This window comes from Heterocephalus glaber, unplaced genomic scaffold (assembly GCF_053883595.1).
Source record: "Heterocephalus glaber isolate CG9 unplaced genomic scaffold, H.glaber_assembly_v1.0 deba00000676, whole genome shotgun sequence".
In the NCBI taxonomy this organism is placed as follows: domain Eukaryota; kingdom Metazoa; phylum Chordata; class Mammalia; order Rodentia; family Bathyergidae; genus Heterocephalus; species Heterocephalus glaber.
In genome coordinates, this window is record NW_028258156.1 from 8,187,561 (window position 1) to 8,208,028 (window position 20,468).

The 20,468-nt window shown below is 40.1% G+C and overlaps 1 protein-coding gene across 2 annotated transcripts in view; it reads left to right on the forward strand.

Annotated features, from left to right (window-relative positions):
• The window catches only part of Rapgef5 (Rap guanine nucleotide exchange factor 5), a 226,458-nt gene that overhangs the window by 66,139 nt on the left and 139,851 nt on the right, over window positions 1-20,468 (forward strand). Inside the window, exons 7-8 of one of the 2 annotated variants that reach the window (XM_013070290.3) lie at window positions 10,069-10,155; window positions 14,357-14,405. In XM_013070290.3, the coding sequence (XP_012925744.2) occupies window positions 10,069-10,155; window positions 14,357-14,405 (136 nt within the window). The remainder of the gene's footprint in view (window positions 1-10,068; window positions 10,156-14,356; window positions 14,406-20,468) is intronic. The other variant, XM_021254134.2, reaches the window with a different exon arrangement.

Genomic DNA, 20,468 nt, shown 5'->3' on the forward strand with positions numbered 1-20,468 from the left:
GGGAGTCCAGGTGGTTGTGTATCAGATTGTTCCTTCTTGTTTCCCTTTGGGGTTGCTGTAGGTGATCTGGAAGTCTGGTATTGGGACTTGTTTATGTGTCTTCTCATTTTGATGGAGGGTGGGGGTTGGGGGGTGTTGCTGGTGCCCACACAGCTCAACTCCTGTGTGCTGGGGGAGGGGGTTGTACTTTGGCCCAGAAGCCTTCTCTTGGGTGTTGGGAGCAGCTCACCTCCTGTGCACTGGGGGAGGGGGTCGAATCCCAAGTACAGTGGTCTGGTGTGCCAGAGATTGCAGAGATTCTCTTCACTTTTCCAATGGGCTTTTCCAAGGAGCCTGAGAGAGGCCCTCTTTCTGTTGTTCACTTCTGCTGTATCTTCTGGAGCTCAGGACAATGGCCTTTATGACCCCCTGTGCCTCTGTAGTCTGGAACCAGGTACCAGCACAGCCAGGAGGCGGGGGGGGGGGATGCTGGGGGGTGCTGCAGGCGCCCACTCGGCTAAGCTGGTCGCCTTGAGGTGGGACCTAGGTGGGAGGGAGCCCTGCTTCACACTGCAGAGGTCCTCACCCTCTGCTGGCTGGTCACTCAGGTGAATATCACCAGTGTCCCTTGTCCTCATCCATCCTTGTCCAGAAATCATCCTGGGAGGTCCATGTGCTGTCTCTTAAACTCCGAGTTTGTCTCACAGGCGAGTTCACTAGTGGATCCAATTCACATCTACATTGGGCGCCAAATGTAGGGAACAGGGAAAGGGGCTGTTACTAGAACCTCTGCAGTAAGTCCTAGTCTCCTGCAAGCCATGGCAGCACAAGGCAAATTAACTTATTATACAGGAAAGGTAGAAAAAATGAGACTTTGAGAAGAAGCTGAGCTTTGGGCCTGATCAGTGCCGTTCTTGGCGGCAAAGACCACACAGGATTGGATTTTGATGAATCTTTGAAAACAGAATAATAGAAACATGTTTAAGAGACCATATGCCAAGTTAGCAAGGTCTAGAAGGAGTCTTAGGTGAGTGACAGTGAAAGAATCTATCACATTGAGTACATGATGAACACAATCAAATGATAATTTTTCTTTTCTTTTCTTTTCTTTTGGTACAGGCATCAGACTCAGGACATTGCACTTGCAAGGCATGCACAGTGCCACTGGGCTAAATCCCTGGCCCTCAGATGATAATTTTTAAAACAATTTAGATATGATTTTTCAATTGAAAACACCCACTCTCCACTTATCCCCTTTCTTGGCTCTCTGCCCCTTTCTTTATGGGAGTGAAGAATTGTAGTGTAGTTAATCTCCTTCCCTCAGTCTGTCACAGACCTGAGCAGGCTTGTCTGTTCAGAGAATAAAAGGAGGGAATGACCAGCCTTCTGCATGGCTGCCTCAGGATCATGAGCATCTTGTTACCTTGTATTTTATTTCTTTTCTTTTCTTTTTTCTTTTTCTGGTACCAGGGATCGAACTCAGGACTTTGCGCTTGCCAGGCAGGTGCAGCACTACTGAACTAAATCCTCAGCCCAACCTTATGTTTCTTATCTGGGGGGGGAACATGAAATTCTTACTTGGAACCTTTAGTCTGGCTCCATTCCTTCCAGTAGCTTAGTAGCTGCTAATGTGATTTTGGGGAGAGGCATGTGAGAGAAGTTAAGTGAGCCCAAGAAGTCAGATCTGGTTTCCAGAAGTATTTAAAAAGCGTCAGTGGAAATGTAGCACACTGGTGGGGTCATATTGCTTATTTCTTTTGTGTGTAAGGAGCTGCGGAGCTTGTTACTACCTTCCTTCTTGTGCTACAGTGCTGCCCTCATCCGGCAAGTGCTTGAAGGGCTTTGGCCGTGGGCTGTAGGTCTCCAGATCATTTGGACAAAGGGTTAAACTCTTTCAGTTCTGCTTAGGTGGAATCTCAGCGTAACACTCACACACCTCTGGCTGTCAGTACCTGAACAGATTGCTCAGTGGTATATACTTCTATCTCTTGTTAGTGAAGAGTGTTATAATTCTGTGTTTCTTCTCCATCAGGATTGTTTTCTTCATTTTGGTGATAGATCACCAAATATCATAAAATACAGGTGTACACACATATCCACCTTTTAAAAATTAATTAGTAATTATCTATAATTCCAAAGAGACTCTCTGAGCCTACACAGATTATGTGGTAATCTAGTCACAGCCCTAGCTCAGAATTTTGCTTTGGTGAACAGTATAATGCATACTGTTTTGCCTACTTAAAAGAGTGAATTAGGGGGACATTTCTTTGAAAGGGCCTGTTCAGGGCCTGGGAGTATATCTCAGTAGTATAGTAAGTGCTCAGCATGGGTGAGGCCCTGGATTCAATCCCTAGCACCAAAAGTATTCAGATGGATGAGAGTGAGCAGAGCCCATTCATAAGTAAAATATATTTCAGTGAATTCCTTGCAAACAGAGCTAGAGGGCTACAGGTGTGCTTGTGCATATATATTGTAGGGATTGGGTATCTGTTGTTAATATGAAGAAGACCTCTCTGATATGCAATACACATAGAAAATAATAGACTTTTTAAATTGACAAGGGATAGAAATGTATCATCCAGCTCTCAGTCTGTGTTTTGACAGTCCTAGGTTTGTGAAATGTTACAGTGAAATCCTCTCTGAAGGAGCTGTAACAGGATGACTGTAAATATTTCATATTGGGCTGCTTCTCTGTACATTTGTTTAAAACAGCACTTCTTGTAGTTGCTTTAGATGAAATAGAATCTTCCATAGGTAAGTCAGTTTTATAGCATTATATAATATATCCATTTATGGAGAAAGATTAGGACACATAAAACAGTGAAAATTACATAAGTTTTTGGTGATGATGGAATAACATAAATTTTCAATTAGTTTATTATTGCATATTGTGCAAATTAGGACATAATGACATTTTTATGTGAGTACTAGGTAGAAATAGTGTGAATTCTTTCCTATATTTGTGAATGTCAAAATAATGGTAAATCTGACAGTTTTCAGTACTGTGGATTATGCTTTGCAATTTCCTTTTCCTTTATTTGACATTTGGATCATTCAACTTGAACATAAAGATGTCATCATTTTTTTAATTGCAGAAACAAAAATATGCCCGAATCTATCCAGAAATAACCCATTATTAACCCTAAGTATTTATTATTTGCTAGAACATTTTAGGTAGTTTTATGAAGGGTTGTAGAGATCTCAAGAGGTGGAAATGGAGGGCAAATGAAAGGATTAATTTTAAACGAATTTGGGAGTACTGGCTTGGGCTTGAGGTAGAGTAAGAGAAAGTTGTAGGAGAAAAGAGAATTTGGTGTGATCTGCTAAAGATTTTATAGCAGGCAAATCATATTCCAGAGCTAGACTACACTATCAAGTTACTATAAAGCCCTAAAAAGGCATGGATTAATTTTTCAGAACGATGATGAGGATCAGTGTTATCCTGTGATAAGTACAGTGATCCTGCAGAGATACCTTTGGCATCTACTGGCATCACGTGGTGTGGCAAAAGATACTTAAAAGATATAAGTAAGGTTACAAATGTGGATTGTCTGTGTGGAGCCAGTCTAATCATGTGCCTTAAGGGGCAGAGAATTTGCCTTTGCAAGAGTCTAAGGAGTGGCATAGAGAGGGGAGAGAGAAATTCCAAGCCTGAGAAGGATTCAAGGTGTCATTGCTGGCTGTGAAATGTAGGAGCCCGGTGCAAGGATCAGAAAGAGGCCTCCAGGAGGTAAGGGAAGCTTGCAGGTGACAACCAGGCAAGAAACAGATACTCCTGTTCTACAGTCCAGGAACTGGATTCTGCCAACATCCTGAATGAGCTGGGAAGCACATTCTCCCTTAGAGCCTCTAGTAAGGAATTCAGCCCCATGGCTACCTTGAGTTTGGCTTCCTAAGATGCTGAACAGAGGACCCAGTTGAACCAAGCTGTACCTGGACTTCTGACCCACAGCAAAATGAGACAACTAGTGGCTATAATGTTTTAAGCAGTTCAGTGGGTGCTAATGTGCTATGGCAGAGATATAAATTAACATACATTCCTTGTTGAATGCATCCCCATAATCCCTTGATTCATAATGTAGCAATTCTCCCTTGAATGTCAGAAACTGCCAGGCCAGAGTTTGTTATGTCAGTGGATACCTCTTGATGTTTCAAAGTGAATTTCTACAGCTAAAGTCTGTCTTTGTACATTTATGAAAGCCTCCAGAGTTCTGTGAAAATCTGAGTTTATTTTTGAAGTCTGGAGATATAAACACTTGAAGCAGTATTGATGGTTGTTCTTGGCATTGGGTGTGTGTGTGTGTGTGTGTGTGTGTGTGTGTGTGTGTGTGTGTGTGTGTGTGTGTGCTGGGGCTTTGTGCATGCTAGACAAGGACTTTACCACCGAGTCACATCCTGAGCCCTGTTCATGACTTATCAGTGGGACATTTCAGCTCCTTTGGTGCTAGTTGCCATGGGAATGGGCCTGGTAGGTGAAATGTACTGAGTGGAAGCAATGCTGATTGTCAGGAGTTTACAATTTAGGTGGGGAGAAAGAGCTTAAGATTTCAGATACTAAAATGAGGATTGGATGTTTATTAATTATTTTTCTGCCACTGAAACAAAATACCCAACACCTGCAACATAAAGGAAAAGTTTATTTTGTTTCATGCCTTCACAGTATTCAGTCCATGATTGTCTAGCTCCCAGGCAGCAACCACATGGTGCAAGGGCCTGGCAGAAAAAAGCTGCTCACCTCACAGCATCCAGGAAGCAGAGACCCAAGGGAGAAGCCAGGGAAAGAATATATGTTAGGCCCCGCCCCAGTGATTTGCCTCCTACAGGCCCCAACTCCCGCCAACACATTCAGCTTTTAACTCATCAGTGGATTACTCTGTTGCTAAGTATAGTGCCCCTGTGATTTATCACCTCTCCAAAGCCCTACCTCTGAACACATGAGACTTTTCGGGCGTATTTTAGTTCTAAACCATAGCAGGGTGTGTCCTTTCCTCTACTGTTCAGCTCAGTGATACAGATTATCTTGTGATGATGACAGTGATAGCAAACACTCAGACAGCACTTGCTCCTCATCAGGCCCTGTGCTGGATGTTTTGTACATAGCAGCTTACTTAATTTTACACCAGTCCTGTGAAACAAAGGGCTGTGACTCCACCCTATCCCCCGGAATTACAACTGCTCTCAAGGTTGACATACAATGGGGATTTCCTATTCCCATTTTAAGCTTTTGGATCTTAGTTCTGCAGTTTTTGTAGATAGACTTTCTAGCTGGGGAGGGTCTTAGTTGATCTGCGTTTATTCCAACATGAGTGTTTCTGATGCAACATCCCTACAAGGCTCTACAGGAACCTCCCTACAGATGGGAGACCCCTTCCATAGCAGGTCCCTAACGTGCCTGGGATTTGACTGAGGGTGTAATTCTACTGTTGCTACCACTACAGTGTTATCTCCAGAAGCACAATGATCGAGGAAAAGACAGTCTCTATGTAAGGAATGATATGTAATATGGATTAAAAGGCAGAGTGAGGCAAGAATTAGATTATATTTTTTAATATACTTAGATAAACTGTATCATGTAAATCCATTGAAGAATTATTTACAATGTTGTATGAATTTTAGAATAATTTGACCTTACCAGAAAGTAGAAGAAGTAATTTGGGACATAAGACTTAGAGATGTAATGATATAAGCATAATTAATGCTTAATAAACATCCAGTATATACTTACTTCCTTAAAATACTTTTTTTTTTTGGTACTGGGGATCAAACTCAGGACCTTGCGCTTTCGAGGTAGGCACCGGAACCACTGAGCTAAATCCCCAGCCTCTTAAAATACATTTTATAAGCCAGGAGTGGTGGTGCACACCTGTGATCCCAGAATTCAGGAGGCTGAGGCAGGAGAATCACTGCAAGTTAGAGGTCTGGGCTACATAATGACTTCAAGGTCAGCCTGAACTGCAGAGTGAGACCCTGTTTCAAAAAAAACAAAATAATAGGCCAGGGATGTAGCTCAGTGGCGCTGTGCCTGCCTGGCAAACTCAAAGTCCTGAGTTTGAGTCCCAGTACTGGAAAAAACCCAATAATAATAATAATACATTTTATATATAGAAATTTTTATTTATTAGGAAATTCATGTTGGTCACTAGTAGGGTTTCAGTAAAAATCACAGCTCAAAGATGAGAGCAGCTTTGAAAACCAAAGGAGTGGATATACATATCTGCTCCTTTGAAAAGATGTTAGTATGTTAACTTGCACTTTTTTTATTGCTTTCAAATTTCTGTAGCTTCTCCTGTTCTTTGTGCCATAAAATTCATGAGTTTTGCACAGCAAGAAATGACTTCCAACAGTTACTTTTCATTGTTGAGACTGGTGACACCCGTGTCTGTCAGGTGGCTTAGATACCCATAAAACCACTGGTTCTTCACCTACAGGCTGACAGATGTCACTACTACCCCAGGGGTGGCATGAACACCCTCATTTGGGGAAGTGGGGAATCGGGAAGGAAATATTCATAAAACAAATCTGCAGAACCATTCCTTGGCCTGGACACTTCTGATACCTTCCCACATAATCTTCATCCCTTGAACCTTACGTAGTGGACCATCTCCACTGTTGGTTGAACTAAATTATGCCTTTTTGCAACTTGTGCACTGATCAGAATTTTACCCTCTCCCTTTCAAATATTTGGAGTTAACAGTCATGTTCCTTCTAAGACATCTCCTAAACACTTGTATTTTTATCACTAAAATGTGTACTTGTAGTGGTGCCAGAGCTAGGAGCAGAATGATGAACAAAATGTCCATCTAAAGCCCAACAAAGGGAGCCCCAGTTAAAGAGGAGCTTTCTCTAGAGTATGGCAATGGCTATAGGACTTCACTCAGAGGAGGTGGGTGACAGTGAGGAGAAGATGGGAACTAAGAGGGGACCTGATGGACAAGTAAGTAACAACCACACAAGGACGGGAGGCAGAGAGGCATTCCAGACAGAATAACATGAAGAATAGTCCATTCAGAAAATTGCTAATGTGATATTTTACCAAGTTTAAAGCATGAATTAGTATGTTATTTATTTGTTGGAGTATGGATTTGAAGAGTCATACTAGACATATTAGACACTGGACTTTGAGTTATGGAGAAGTCTTTGAAGAGTTTCCTAGGAGAGATGTGATACTGTAAAATGTATATTTTAGGATTGTTAGTCTAGTAAAGAATGATGTGGGAAGAAGAGAGGTAAATTGGCGATGGTGATCAGAGTGGAGAAAGTAGGTTGAGCTAAATCAGAGATACCTCACTTCCTGTCCTGAAGCCATGGATGTATGGTGATACCATTCACTGACCTAATATATAGGACATGGAGCAGAGTTTCAAGGTGGAGGGAAATGGTATAAAAGTGATCGCCTTTGAAAGTGTTGAGTTTGGACAGACAGTCAGACTTTCAGTTCTAGAAGGTAGATGGATATAGGGCTCTACTGCCCAGGAAATCTAGATATACAGATATAATTGAGTGAAAGAACATAGAAAGTCAGGAGGGCTGAGCAAGTTAGGGGTAGTGCATACCTGTATTCCCAGCACTCTGGAAGGCTGATGCAGTAGGATCTCAAGTTCAAAACCAGTCTGGACAACTGAGCAACTTAGGGAGACCCTATCTCATAAACTATAAAAGCACTGGGATGCAACTTAGTGGGAAGACCCTGGGTTCAATTCCCAGTACTGGGGACTGAGGATAGATCACTAAGGAGTACCAAATCTTAAAAATAGGCAGAGAAAAAGAGGACCCTTCGGAAAAACAAGTCATAGCCAGAGAAGAAAGGTAAAAGCCTGGAGCATGTAATGTCATGAAATCCCACTGTTAAAAAGGAAGGAAAGGGCCGAGGATGTAGCTCTGTGGCACCGCACCTGCCTTGCAAGTACAAGGTCCTGAGTTGGATCCCCCCCCCCAAAAAAAAGGAAGGAAGGGTTAATAGTGTCAGATTGTGCAAGGAGGACAAGGTATACAAAGATCTCTGTCCATCAAGCTCTGTCCATCAAGTTTAGCTGCCAGCATGTGACTGTCTCCTTGTTGTTTTCATATGGATCCTCTCTATGCCTCTTGACCCTAAATAAAATGTACCCCAAACCAAATAACACTGAATGTTGGAATCCATTATTGTTTTGTAATCTGAGCATCATTCGTCTAGTAATAGTCCTAAAAGCATTGTTATGCAATCAGGTAATTCCATCCCCGTTGTAAACTCATACTGTGCTTGTGGTCAACTATTCAACTATTATTAGGTCTTTTTAATGTGACCCTCTGTCAAATGAGAATAAATAACAGACTCTTTAAAACTTAAGGGTTCGACTTTGCTCCAGTTCCTTTTGTTGATTTCAGGGCACTTCTATATATTTTAGTCTTTGAATAGCCAGCTATTTTCATAGTGATAATAAAATTAGTAACCATATCTGTGCAAATGCAACAGAATTGTCTATGTAAGAGATTCTTACATATCCCTAATTGCCTTGAAACAGACGAGTAAGCATCAGTGTATTTTATCATCCAAACATCCTTAACAAACACCTCTTTGATGTGACAGCAAATATTGGGGAAACAACTATTTATTAAATAAACTGTTAGGTGGAGGAAAGTGTTGTTTAGAGAGAGAAATACAGCTTTCTTGATTTCTAATTATTGGTTGACATTAAAAGGTAACCACAAGGTTACCCACGTATCAGAACTGTGGCAATGTTAGCTCTTCAGAATAATGAACTCGCTAATAAGAAAGCAGAATTCTGAAAAACAAAGGAAATTGTGAGCCAGCTCATGCATACTTCTTCATAGGAGAAAGTAGTGACCATTGTGGCTCAGTTTGTGTCTTGTGTAAAAAGACATTGATTAGACACATTCATTTTTTCTAGAATTCTTACAGTCCACAGTAGCTTAAGGTCTTATAGTGGTTTAAAAGTTTATTATGTTTGGAAATAAAATATAGAAGAGTATAGGATTATGTTTCATTTTATATTTAAAATATTGAGCTGGGCATGGTGACACACACCTATAATCCCAGTATTCAGGAGGCTGAGGCAGGAGGATCACCATGAGTTCAAGGCCGGCTGGACTACACAGCAAGACCTTGTCTCAAACGGGGGGTGGGGTGGGGTGGGGTGGGGGGGTGGGAGATTGAGAAAATAAGCTCTGTGTTTGCAAAATATTTCTATCATATCAAAATTTAAATGTTTCTGGATTTACTAAAGAAATTTGTAAATCATTTATTTTACTTAAAATTAGTTTTAAGTAAAGAACAACTCTTTGGTTAGCTCTCACCTCTGTCAGGCTAAGTCCGCCCTCCCAGAATGACCTTGGACTTTCTGTAGGATTCCCTGCTTTGTCTCAAGGGTCTCTTGGTCCAGGAAGCCTGGTCACTTCTTCTCAGTTAACTTCTCCCAGAGAGGAGAGGCTCCTGGCACTCAGAGTTTTCATCTGACACTTACTGTTGCCTCTCAAGTCAGCTTTTGGTACAAAACAGCTTTGCGAGCATTTGGGTTTTCGAGCTGAAGGCATTACTGAAGGATCAGAGAAAGAAGAAGACAGAATGCTGGAAATAAGATAGCTCTGATTCTTACTGAACTTCAGGGCTCCTTGGTGATCAGTCCTGTTGAGAGAGAAAACCAAAACATTCAACGTATTTCTGACTCTAGTGACTGGTAACTGGGGGAGAGGGAGAAATCAGGGTTCTGTCTTATCATCCCTGCATCATCCTCTATTTAGATATTCACAAGGGCAAATAAGCCGTTGGATGCATGTGGTTTGAATTATATTGTTTTTCTACATTGAGTAAACTGTATTTAAATTAAAATGGAAGCTTTGTAAAAAGCTTCCTTGCAATTTTCCACCTACTTGAGTCTGTCAACCTGCTGGTACAATAAATGAATCTAATCATTTGATTGGATTATGGCATAATTTTATCTCTAAGACACAGCGAAGGCCGTTTCCTTACAAATCAATTAAATTAGAGGAGAGCAAAGTAAAAAGCAAAGAGTGATTGTCAGCAGAGATGAACATAAGATTGAAAATGTGGAGCCTCAGAGAAACGAATGTGCCCTGTTCTTGGCCCTGCAGCAACCTGGAGCCCTTGAGGGCCTGCGAAGAACAGAGACCCCTGCACCTCTCCCCGGGGAAGCCGGCCGGCTCCATCATGGCTGGTGGGTCAGTACAACTGATAAGTGACTCTAATGTGCAATCAGGTTTGAGAACGACTGAAATAGATGAAAATTCAAGCCATTTAAAGAAAACTTTTCTTAATAGACAAAAGTAGTTTTCTAAACAGCCATTGGAGAACAGGAACCATGAGAAAAATAAAGAAGAGAAATTTTCAGTATGAACTTACCAGAGGGTTTTTTTTTGGTTTTGGTTTTTTGAGACATCTTCTTGCTCTGTAATCAGGCTGATCTTGGACTCATGAGGATCCTCCTGCCTCAGCCTCCTGAGTGCTGGGATTACAAGTGTGTGCCACCATGCCTGGCAGCAGAGGTTTATGGTCCCTACTCACAATTCTGAAATAGAAAAGCTCTGAAAAACAAGATTTTTATAACTTACTCGGTGGCAAAATCTAACCAAAATTGAACATATTTGGTAGCAAAACTTGAGGCTTTTTCTGGTCTTCCTCTGTCCCATTTGGTGTGAATAATCATGTATTTCATCACAGAAATATTAGTGTGTCTGACAAGTAGCTGCTCCAGATTTCACTGAAGATATGATGTAGAAAGGATAACTTTATGAAATGTACAAAATTTTGAATTCTGAAATCTGGTTAGCTGCATAGGGTTAAGAAAGGAGTTATGGGTCATAGTAGGAGAGGATTATGAAAAGAAAGGCCAAGATAATGATTGACATTTCTTCTAATTACCTAGGCAGTGGTTCAGCTTCCACATTATATAAAGAACGGTAGCCCAGGTCAGAATGTGGCTCATGGCTCACATATGTGCTTCTCAACCCTCTCAGAGGGTCCTGTTGTAGGCATGCGGAGAGAAACTAAGTTTAACCAACAACTGAAGTAGGTTTGGAAGAAAATGACCATTGTCTGGTAAGACTCCTCAGCGGCTCTCCAGGAGTCTGGGAGGATTTTAGCTGCATGGTTCTTGCTCAGGGTCTCTTAGGAGGTTGAGTTCAGAATGTAGCCAGTACCTCATCCTCTGAATGAAGGCTTGGCAGTGCTGGAGGACAGTGTTCCTTTTCCAGTGCATTAGGTCCCTTAGTCTGGAAAGAAAATTCTAGCCTCTCTTTATGCAGTCACTCAAAGTCTCTGTTTTTTCAATAAAAACCTCCTAATTTTTGCAAAGGGGACTTAGAATCCTTCTAACATGTTTTGAAGATTTCTGGTGGGAGTAGCTTAGGGCAGGGGATTGTCTCCCCTTTGAAAGTTCTTTGTCCTCTTTTCTTTGAGCCATTTCATTCCCTGAGGCCCTTTCTATATTCTCTTCAGCATTTTGTGTTGTGTATCTCCTCATGGGGGTTCCTGAATGAGTGTCCATTGCTATGGAAAATGTGAGGAAGAGACAGGTCCCTGACTCAGTGGCACTTCCAGCCCCAAAGACAGACATCAGCCACACAATCTGAAACAATTGATTACGTGGTTGCCGATGTGTTAAAGAAACAAACAAAAAAGATCTGAGAAGATGCTATGTAAGCATACAGCACATACCCAGTTTGTGTTTTGCTTGGTCAGTGCTCTCCCTTTTGTGCTTTGTGGGAAGAACAGTCTACCTTTCTTTGTTGTTGTTGTTGTTTGTATGCTAGTAGGAATCAACCTGGGGCCTCACCCATGCCCCAGGTCCCTTTGGGGTTTTTTGTTAACAATCTTTTCCAACCTGGAGAAGAAATATGGAAGCTATGCTACATTCCACCTGGCATAAAACAGATCCTCCCACTGTAGAGGTTAAGAAGATGCAATGTGTACAGGTATCTCATTTATTTTAAGTTAAAAAAAAAAGCTTAGGTTCTTTTAAAATTAAACTGGAGTTCTTGCCTTTTTCATTACAGATCTCTCATTTTTGTGGTACCTCAAAATGCTCCGTTGTTTTCCTGCTCATCTCATTCCTCCTTTCTTTCCACACCAAATTGTTGAAAAGATATGGTAGCATACAGTGTTAAGAATATACTTTCCTGGGGCTGGGGATTTAGCTCAATGGCACCACACCTGCCTCACAAGCGCAAGGACCTGAGTTTGGTCCCCAGTACCACCCCCCCACCCCCCCACCCCCCACCCCCGCCGCCAAAAGAATATGCTTTCCTTTTTCTGAGCTCTTTATATTTTGAGCCTATTTCTCATTACAGAAGGAAAAACCAAGGTCCTGTGAAAGGAATTCAGGTCTGGAAAACTGAAATACGAGAGTGAAGAAGGGTTGTTTTTGATTCTCTGTGAGCAAATAAGTGATCCACCTCATGTGTAATTTTCCGTCTCTGTTGTCACAAGAGGTCCTCCCTGGGCAGTCAGAGAATGGGAAGCCATTGGCAGGGTCCCAGTGAATGTTCAGAATCTTCATCTCTGCCTCACACCCAAGTATTTATGACACTGTGAAGGAGAAAAACTCTAAAATAGATGATGATACTACATTAAACCCAAAGCATATACAATGATTGATATTTTAATTTTATTGTTTTTTCATTTGTATACTTCCACATGTTTATAAAGGTTCTGTGTGGTCATTCTTCACTTTTGCACCCATAGTCCCTTTTCCCCCTTCAGTTCTTTAACTGTAAATCTTCTAGACATGAGCATTTTTAGAGCCAAACACTCCATGTTGGAGAGAGAGAATTATTGCCTTGGTGCTATTGTCTTGATGGTCCTGAGAGAGTCTTGAGGCATCAAAAAATCAGCTAAATCAAGAGTGTATGCTTTTGAATGGCATTCCCACCAGCCCACAGGGAAAGCAGGGCAATGACAACAGCCCCGGGCAAGCTGCCTCCTTCAGGGTGAGGATGCTGGCCACTGGGAAGGCTTCCTGAGTGGAGTCTCCAGGGGGTCTAGCACACTGCTGCTCTTGCCTTCCAGTAAATGAATATAAATTAAATTGATTCGAATAGCGAATCTGCAACTTAACCTTGAACTCCCATGTTCTCCCTTTAAAGTGTCATCACTGTAATATATTCAGCTGATCCCAGTCTGCACCTTTACCATCTCCAAACACCCAAATACACACACACACACACACACACACACACACACACACGCATGCATGCATGCATGCGTGCACAGAGAGAAAGAGAGAGAGGCTTTGAGCAGTGTCCTAAAGGAAACGAGAGCTTGGTCATTAAGAATTCTTATCACTACCAAGCATAGATTTCCCAAAGATTATTTTAATGTTATCTTTGAAAGTGACTGTGCTTAAATTTTTGTCTCTTTAGTATTTCTCTTTGAGAATGTTTTTAAGGAGGGCTTTTAAGCATTCACAGTAGGGAGGATAAGAGGGCATGTCAGTGCTAAAATTTTAGAAGATAAAATAGGGTCTAAAACACTTAGGATTTTAAAGGTCGTCTTGCCTGTTCCTGTCTTAGTCACAGGGACAATACATCTGATACCCACAGCAGCTTAAAGGAGCAGAGGTTTATTTTGGCTCACAGTTTGGTCCACAGTGAGCTGGCTCTGAGGCAGAACAGCAAGTAGAAGGGCATAGCAGATGAAAAGCTCTTCATATCATGGTGGTCAGGAAACACAGAAGGGAGGAGCAGGAAAGGAAATGCTGCCTTCCAGGTCACATTCCAAGCAACCAGCCTCTCCCCACCAGACCCCAGCTATCCACTGTATCACCCGAAGCCCTTCAAATAAGCACAGGAAGCCTTTGGGGGACGTTCTCCATCTGAACCCTAACATTTCACATTTCACCTGCCCTGTCAGCACTTGCTTTCAGGTGGAATATTATCCAAAATGATTTTTGTAAATGTGACAAACATTCATTGAGTTTGAACAGAGAACCACTTAGACCAGAAGCACCTGTCTCAGTGTTTCTAGAATTTCTATATATGCTGGTACCTTTGTGTGACAAATACTATTTAATGTCTTTGTTAGGATATCATACATATTTTAGTAATTTAATTAGTATTTTCATGGTCTCTGAATATTACATAGTTATGTTTTTGAAGTACTCATCCTGGCATACATACCAATGTTTCACCAAATATACATTCTGTCAACTAACTTTTAAGAACTAAGTCAATACGATTCTTCTGAATTTTTGGCCTGAAATTCCAATGCAGAAGATTTTCTATTACAAAACAAAACAGGGATGACAGTAAACTTAGATTTCATTGCAACAGCTCCTAATTGAGTTGCATATCTAAAAACAAAGTACTGCTTTGGTGGCTACCTTTTTCTTCTTCTAATTTGATTTTTCCCCTAATATTTTATTAGGTGCAGAGAGAGCTAGCAGCTGTTATTGCTTTGAAAGCAAGGAAGTCTGGTGAGTAGTCTCTTATGGGGTGGGAGGAAGATTATAATTCTTTGGGGAATATTCCACATACTGTCTGGAAGCTTGCAGTTGAATATCTCAGGGTGCTTTGGTGTAGAATTAGACAAGTGTCACTGTTCTTAAAAGCCATTATCCTACCATCAAAATAACATAGGATATTATATTTTTAAAGTAAAATTTCACTGCTTTGTTCTAATTTATTTAAGATTTCAAGGAAAAATTAAAAATATATTTGTAGTTCACTGCAGCCTTGAAAATGATCTGTCAGATGACATTGTGTCATAATGAGAGGAAAAAAAAGATTATTATACTGGTGGTCTTTTTGTAAGGCTATGCATATTTTTTTACCTCAAAGTATTTTTCCTACAAGTAATTTGTTTAATGACATTTCAAAACAAGCATTTTTCATAGGACTGATTACATGGATCAAATCTTATCCTACCTATAAGATATAATCTATGGAAATAATAGAAACAAAAATAGGGCTTTCACATATGTTTTGAAGGAGAGAAAAACATTCTCTACTGAAATCCAATGTGAAATGGGACTCACTGAAGTAGAAAAATGCTTGCTTAGACAGAAGAAATGTCAGAAAGAGGCATCTTGTGCTGTTCCTCCCTGTTCAGAGGGAGGAGGACAACACTGAATGGAATGAAAATCAGAAAGGAAGTCCTTGGATAATGTTAAATCAGAATAAGACTTTTCAGGCAGAAAGACTAAGCTCAAATCAAAGTAGTGACAAAACTTGAAGAAATATGAAATGGAAATGTCTTAACACAACCCATAAATTTTGTGTGTTTTTTTTCCAGTTAGAAACTGTAAGAATCTTTTTACATCTCAGTTACTTTTGAATCAAACACAGCTGTTGTATTCAGGTTACTTTCTTTGTTGATTTGGCTGACCTGGAGGACACAAAGACTGGATATTATAAAGGTGGAGATGCAGAGGCAGATGCACAAAATGGCGATCTTGGGAATTGAACAGAGAGGGCGGTGTGAATAGGGCCCCTCAGCAGACAGCATTAGATTGTGGGTATTTGTAGAGGTGGAAGCCAACATGAAAAAGGATATCAATACAAAGGTTGTAAGAGGCAGGGCTTCCACTAGAGCTGATAAAGAGACAAAACTTCAAGTCTGTATGAGTTGGAATGGCGGTGCCTTGGAGAATAGAATTTGGTTTTTTTAGTTTCACAACAAGTAGAAAAGTGGTAAAAATAAAGGAAAAAAAAACCCAAAACCAGAAAATGCTTAGTATGTCATTGCCAGAGACGGAACAAGAAATACAGAGAAGGAAGCTGGACGAAGTGGTGGTGGATTTATCCAGAGAGGGAAGGGAAGGCTTCTGATAGGGGGTGAGCCTGCAGATATCCAGACAAGAGCACTGGAGCAGAGGAATTGTCACCATGACATGCATGAGACAGCAAGGAGGCAAGAGTGGCCAGAGGCAGGTGAACGAGGTAGAAGTCTGGATGTTTGACTTAGAAAGTTGAACTTTCAGAAGGCGAAAGGAAATGAAGATGAGTAAGCAAGATCCATATATGTTACGCTGTGCAAAAAAGATGGGAATGAAGTCAGTTTTATTATACTTTGTTGTCACCATATGAGGCTAGCATGTCTGTTTTCCTACTTAATTGATCTGTGGAGCTTGGAATAAGAATACAACTTTGGCAGTTTCTCAAGAACAGAGTAAAGTGATCTCACACACGTGTACTAATGATGGCATAAATTGATAGCAGTTGTTCACTGTGTTTCAGTGTCCCTAACACTGTGATCCAGTAGCTGCATGGCTAGAGGTCTAGTCATAGGTCATGGTCAGGGATGCATGCGAAGATCAAGTAGAAAGATATTGCTTGCAGTGTTGTTTTACTAATAAAAAAGTAGAAAACTTCTCTGTCATAGGTCAATGACCAATGTGATGGAACGTTAAGCAGCTTTAAAATTTTTTAAATAATTAATATACAGTAAAATAGTAAAATTGTATATAATAGTGTATACTACTTTTCTTTTTATAACAAAAAATATCTCGATTTATTTTTCTTATTATAGTAGAGCATGCTTGAAAAAGAATTTGTAATACATTAATGTATGAAGAAGAAATTGAAAAATCACGTGTTTTACCAATATAGATGACCACTAATACTTTTGTAGTTTGTATTTCCAAATATTCTGTTACTGTGCAATTACTACTTATTTATATTATATGGACTTTAATACAATTTTAGATTTATACACACTTGTAGTAAGTGATATAAATAGTTGCCAAGGACCCTTTCTCTAAGCTTCCCAATGGTGACATCTTGCAAAGGTGTGTTTCAGTACCACAACCAAGATATTAACACAGACACACATTTCTATCTCCACAGGATCCCTCAGGTTATTTAGAGTTGCCTCCACTTTGTACCTACTCCTCTTCATTCTGTAACCCCTGACAATCACTAATCTGTTCATTTCTTTAATTTTGTCATATTGAAAATATATAAATGTAGTCATACAGTGTAACTTTGAAACTTGACTCCTCACTTGCCTGATTTTCTGCAGATGTGTTCCAGCTGTTGTGAATGGCAGTAGTTCTTTTCTTTGTACTGAATCATACTCCTCCGTGTCAATGCAGTATGGTATTTTTATGCATTTACCCACTGAAGGGCATCAGGGTTGTTTCCAGGTTTTAGCTATGACAAATGAAGCCACTACAAATACTCATGGTTAGTACAGGATTTTGTGTGAACCTAAATCTTTCTTTCTCTGAGATGAATATCCAATTGTACCATTACTGGGTTGTATGGTTATTGGGGTTTGTGTTTTTTAAAGGAACTCCCAAACTTTTCCAGAATGGCTGAACCATTTGACATTCTCACTAGGTCCAGGTTCTCTACATCCTTGTCAGCATTTGATATCACTATTTTAAAAATTTTTTAGCCATCCTGATAACTGTGTAGTGAGATCTCTTTGCAGTTTTAGTTTGCATTTTCCTGACAGCTAATAATGTTGAACATCTTCTTATGCACTTGTTTGCCACTGAATGCCATCTTAGTGGAGTACTTCTTTGAGTCTTTTCCCTATTTTCTAATTAGATTGTTTGGTTTTTCACTGTGGAGTTTTGAGAGTTTTTAACATACTCTAGATATTGGTCCTTTGTCAAAATGTGGCTTGTGTTTCTTTTTCTAGTCTTTAACTCATCTTTCATTCTCTGAACAGTGTTTCACAGAGCAAAACTTTTTATATAAAGTCCTCTTATAAATTTTCTTTTTTTACCATGTCTTTGGATTAAGTCTAAGAATTTTTCAGCTAGCTCTAAATCCCAGAGGTTTTCTCTTGTGTCTTTTTCCTTTAAAAGCCTTATATTTTATGTTTTAAGTATGTGGTCCAGCCGGGTACAGTGATGCACACTTATAGTTCCAGCACTTGGGAGGCCAAGGCAAGAGGATCACCATGAGTTTGAGACCAGCCTGGGCTACATAGTGAGTTCAAGGCCAGCATGAACTACATAGCGAGACCCTGTCTCAAAAAGAAGAAAAAAGTATATGGTCCATTTTTGGTTAGTTCTAATATAAAGTGTGAGACTTAGGTACAAGGTGTTTTGTTTTATTTTATTTTGGCCTGTGAAATTGCTCTAACAACAATTGCCATAAAGATCATCTTTTCACAAATGAAATTACTTTTGTACCTTTTGTCAAAAATCCTGTGAGTGGGCCAGGGATTTACCTAAGTAGTTCCGCTGCCTGCCCCACAAGTGCATGGACCCAAGTTTGATCCCTGGTACCAAAAAAAATCCTGTGAGTATGTTTGTGTGAGTATATTACTAGATATTCTTTGCTTTCTTTTTTTTTGTTTGTTTTGGTACCGGGGATCGAACTCGGGACCTTGTGCTTATGAGACAGGCGCTGGAACCACTGAGGTAAATCCCTGGCCCCTAGATATTCTTTTCTTTTGGACATATTCCACTGGTTTTTACCAATACAGTTTTTATTTCTGTAACTATGTATAATCCACTTTATAGGATTAATTTTTATGTCAGTAATATTGATTTGCATCATTTTATTAGCTATATATACTATAGAATTTATTTGAATAATTCTTGATTTTGTATTTATGTTTTTAAGTCTTTTTACATTATAAAAGAAGGACCTGAACATATATTGCTATGCATAGATCTTTTTGCCTTTTTTCAATTTCATATAATAAACTACTCAAAGCAGAGTAGGTAGCTCAGTAGCTAGGTGGGGCTATTTTCTCCTGTTTGTATTAGCATATATTTATGAAACATAATACATACATTCATCATGGGGGTGTTTGGTGCGTGTACATATCGCATCTTGACCCATTTTACCCTCCCTTCCCTTCCCTCCTGTTTTCCCCACTCCCAGATCCACTGCCCATCTTCACATGGTCTCTCTCCCTGTTTCCTGTCATCTCTTCCATTTTGCTCTTATTTATACTTTGGGTTTCTCATATAAGAGAAACCATGTGATATATTATCCTTCTGTATCTGATTTATTTCACTTAGCATTATGGTCTCTTAAAGTTGTGTTTTCCACATTTAGGACTTGGTGTCATCTGGAATTTCTTTATGTAACTGGTATGAGGTAGAAATCAAGTTTTATGTTTTCCTTGTGTTAAGCCATTTACCCCAGGAGCATTCATGGGATTCTCTGCCTGCATAGTTACCAACTACAAAGGTAACTCAGTCATATATGAAAGAGGGGCGAGGACCAGGAGCAGAAATGAAGGAGGAAGAGGGCAAGGGCTTGGAGTTATCTCTGGTCTCTGTATTCCATTAATGTACCTGTACCTGTACCTACACTGTCATGTTTTAATAACCAAAACTTTATAATAAGACTGGAGATGAGTGAAGGAACGAGAAAGGTTAATCTCTTTCTTCCCTTGTTCTCATCATAAGTTTAATCTGTCACATTCTGTGGAATGTGGAATAGTCTATAAGGATTTTTAAGAGTATTCAACTTGGGCTGGGGGTGTAGCTCAGTGATAGAGTACTTGGCTAGCATGCTGAAGCCCTGGGTTGGATCCCTAATTCATACCACAAAAGAAAAAGAAGTGTGTTCAACTTATAGATCAGTGGATAAATTGACACTTTTGAGGTAATAACCTAGGCTGCAGGGCATGGTGTGGATGCCTGTACTTCCGGCACTCTGGGAGGCTGAGGCAGGAGGATGGCAAGGTTGAGCCCAGCCTGGGTAATGTAGCAACTCAGTGAGACCCTGTCTTAAAATAAAGAAGGATGTAGCTCAGTGTGAAGGCCTCAAGTCAATCCCCAGGACCATTAAAAAAAAAAGGAACCTAGGCTATGTTTCAGATCATTAATACAATTTTCCCCATAAAAATCTCACATATTTTTATTTGACATATTTTTAGTACCTTATAGTTTTGGTTGCTATTATAAATGTACTATTTATTCTTTGCATTTAAAAAATTATTCTCATCTTCTCATTCTGTAATGGTTCCTTGATTTCTGTCTTTATGAAATTTCCTTTTTAAATAAATTTTATTTTTTAGAGCAGATTTAGGTTCACAGCAAAATTGAGTGCAAGGTACAGGAGTTCTCAAATGCTCCCTGCCCTGCGTATGTTGTGACCCTCACTATGAACATCCCAAACCAATGTGGAACATGTCTTATGATTGTTAAGCCTACATTGACACATTGCTATCATTCAGAGTCCATAGTTTATATTAGGGCTCATTTTTAATTTTGTATATTCTGTGGGCTTGGAAAATGGTATGTATCTGCAGCACTAATAACACCATAGATAAAGAAAGTGGTTTTGCTCCCCTACGAGTCCACTGTGCAGGCTGTGAGTATGGAACACTTGCCTGGCATGTGTGAGGTTCTGGATTCAGTCCCCAGTGCCCTGCCCACTGATTTTCTTAACTGTCTGTCTGCATAATATTACCTCTTCCATAACGTCATATAGCTGGAATTACACAGTATATAGCCTTTTTAGATTGTGTTGGTTACTTTCCTCATCGCTAGGGCAAAATACTAGACACTTGCCATTCAGAGCAGAAAAGGTTTACGTTGGCTCACACATTAGAAGTTTCA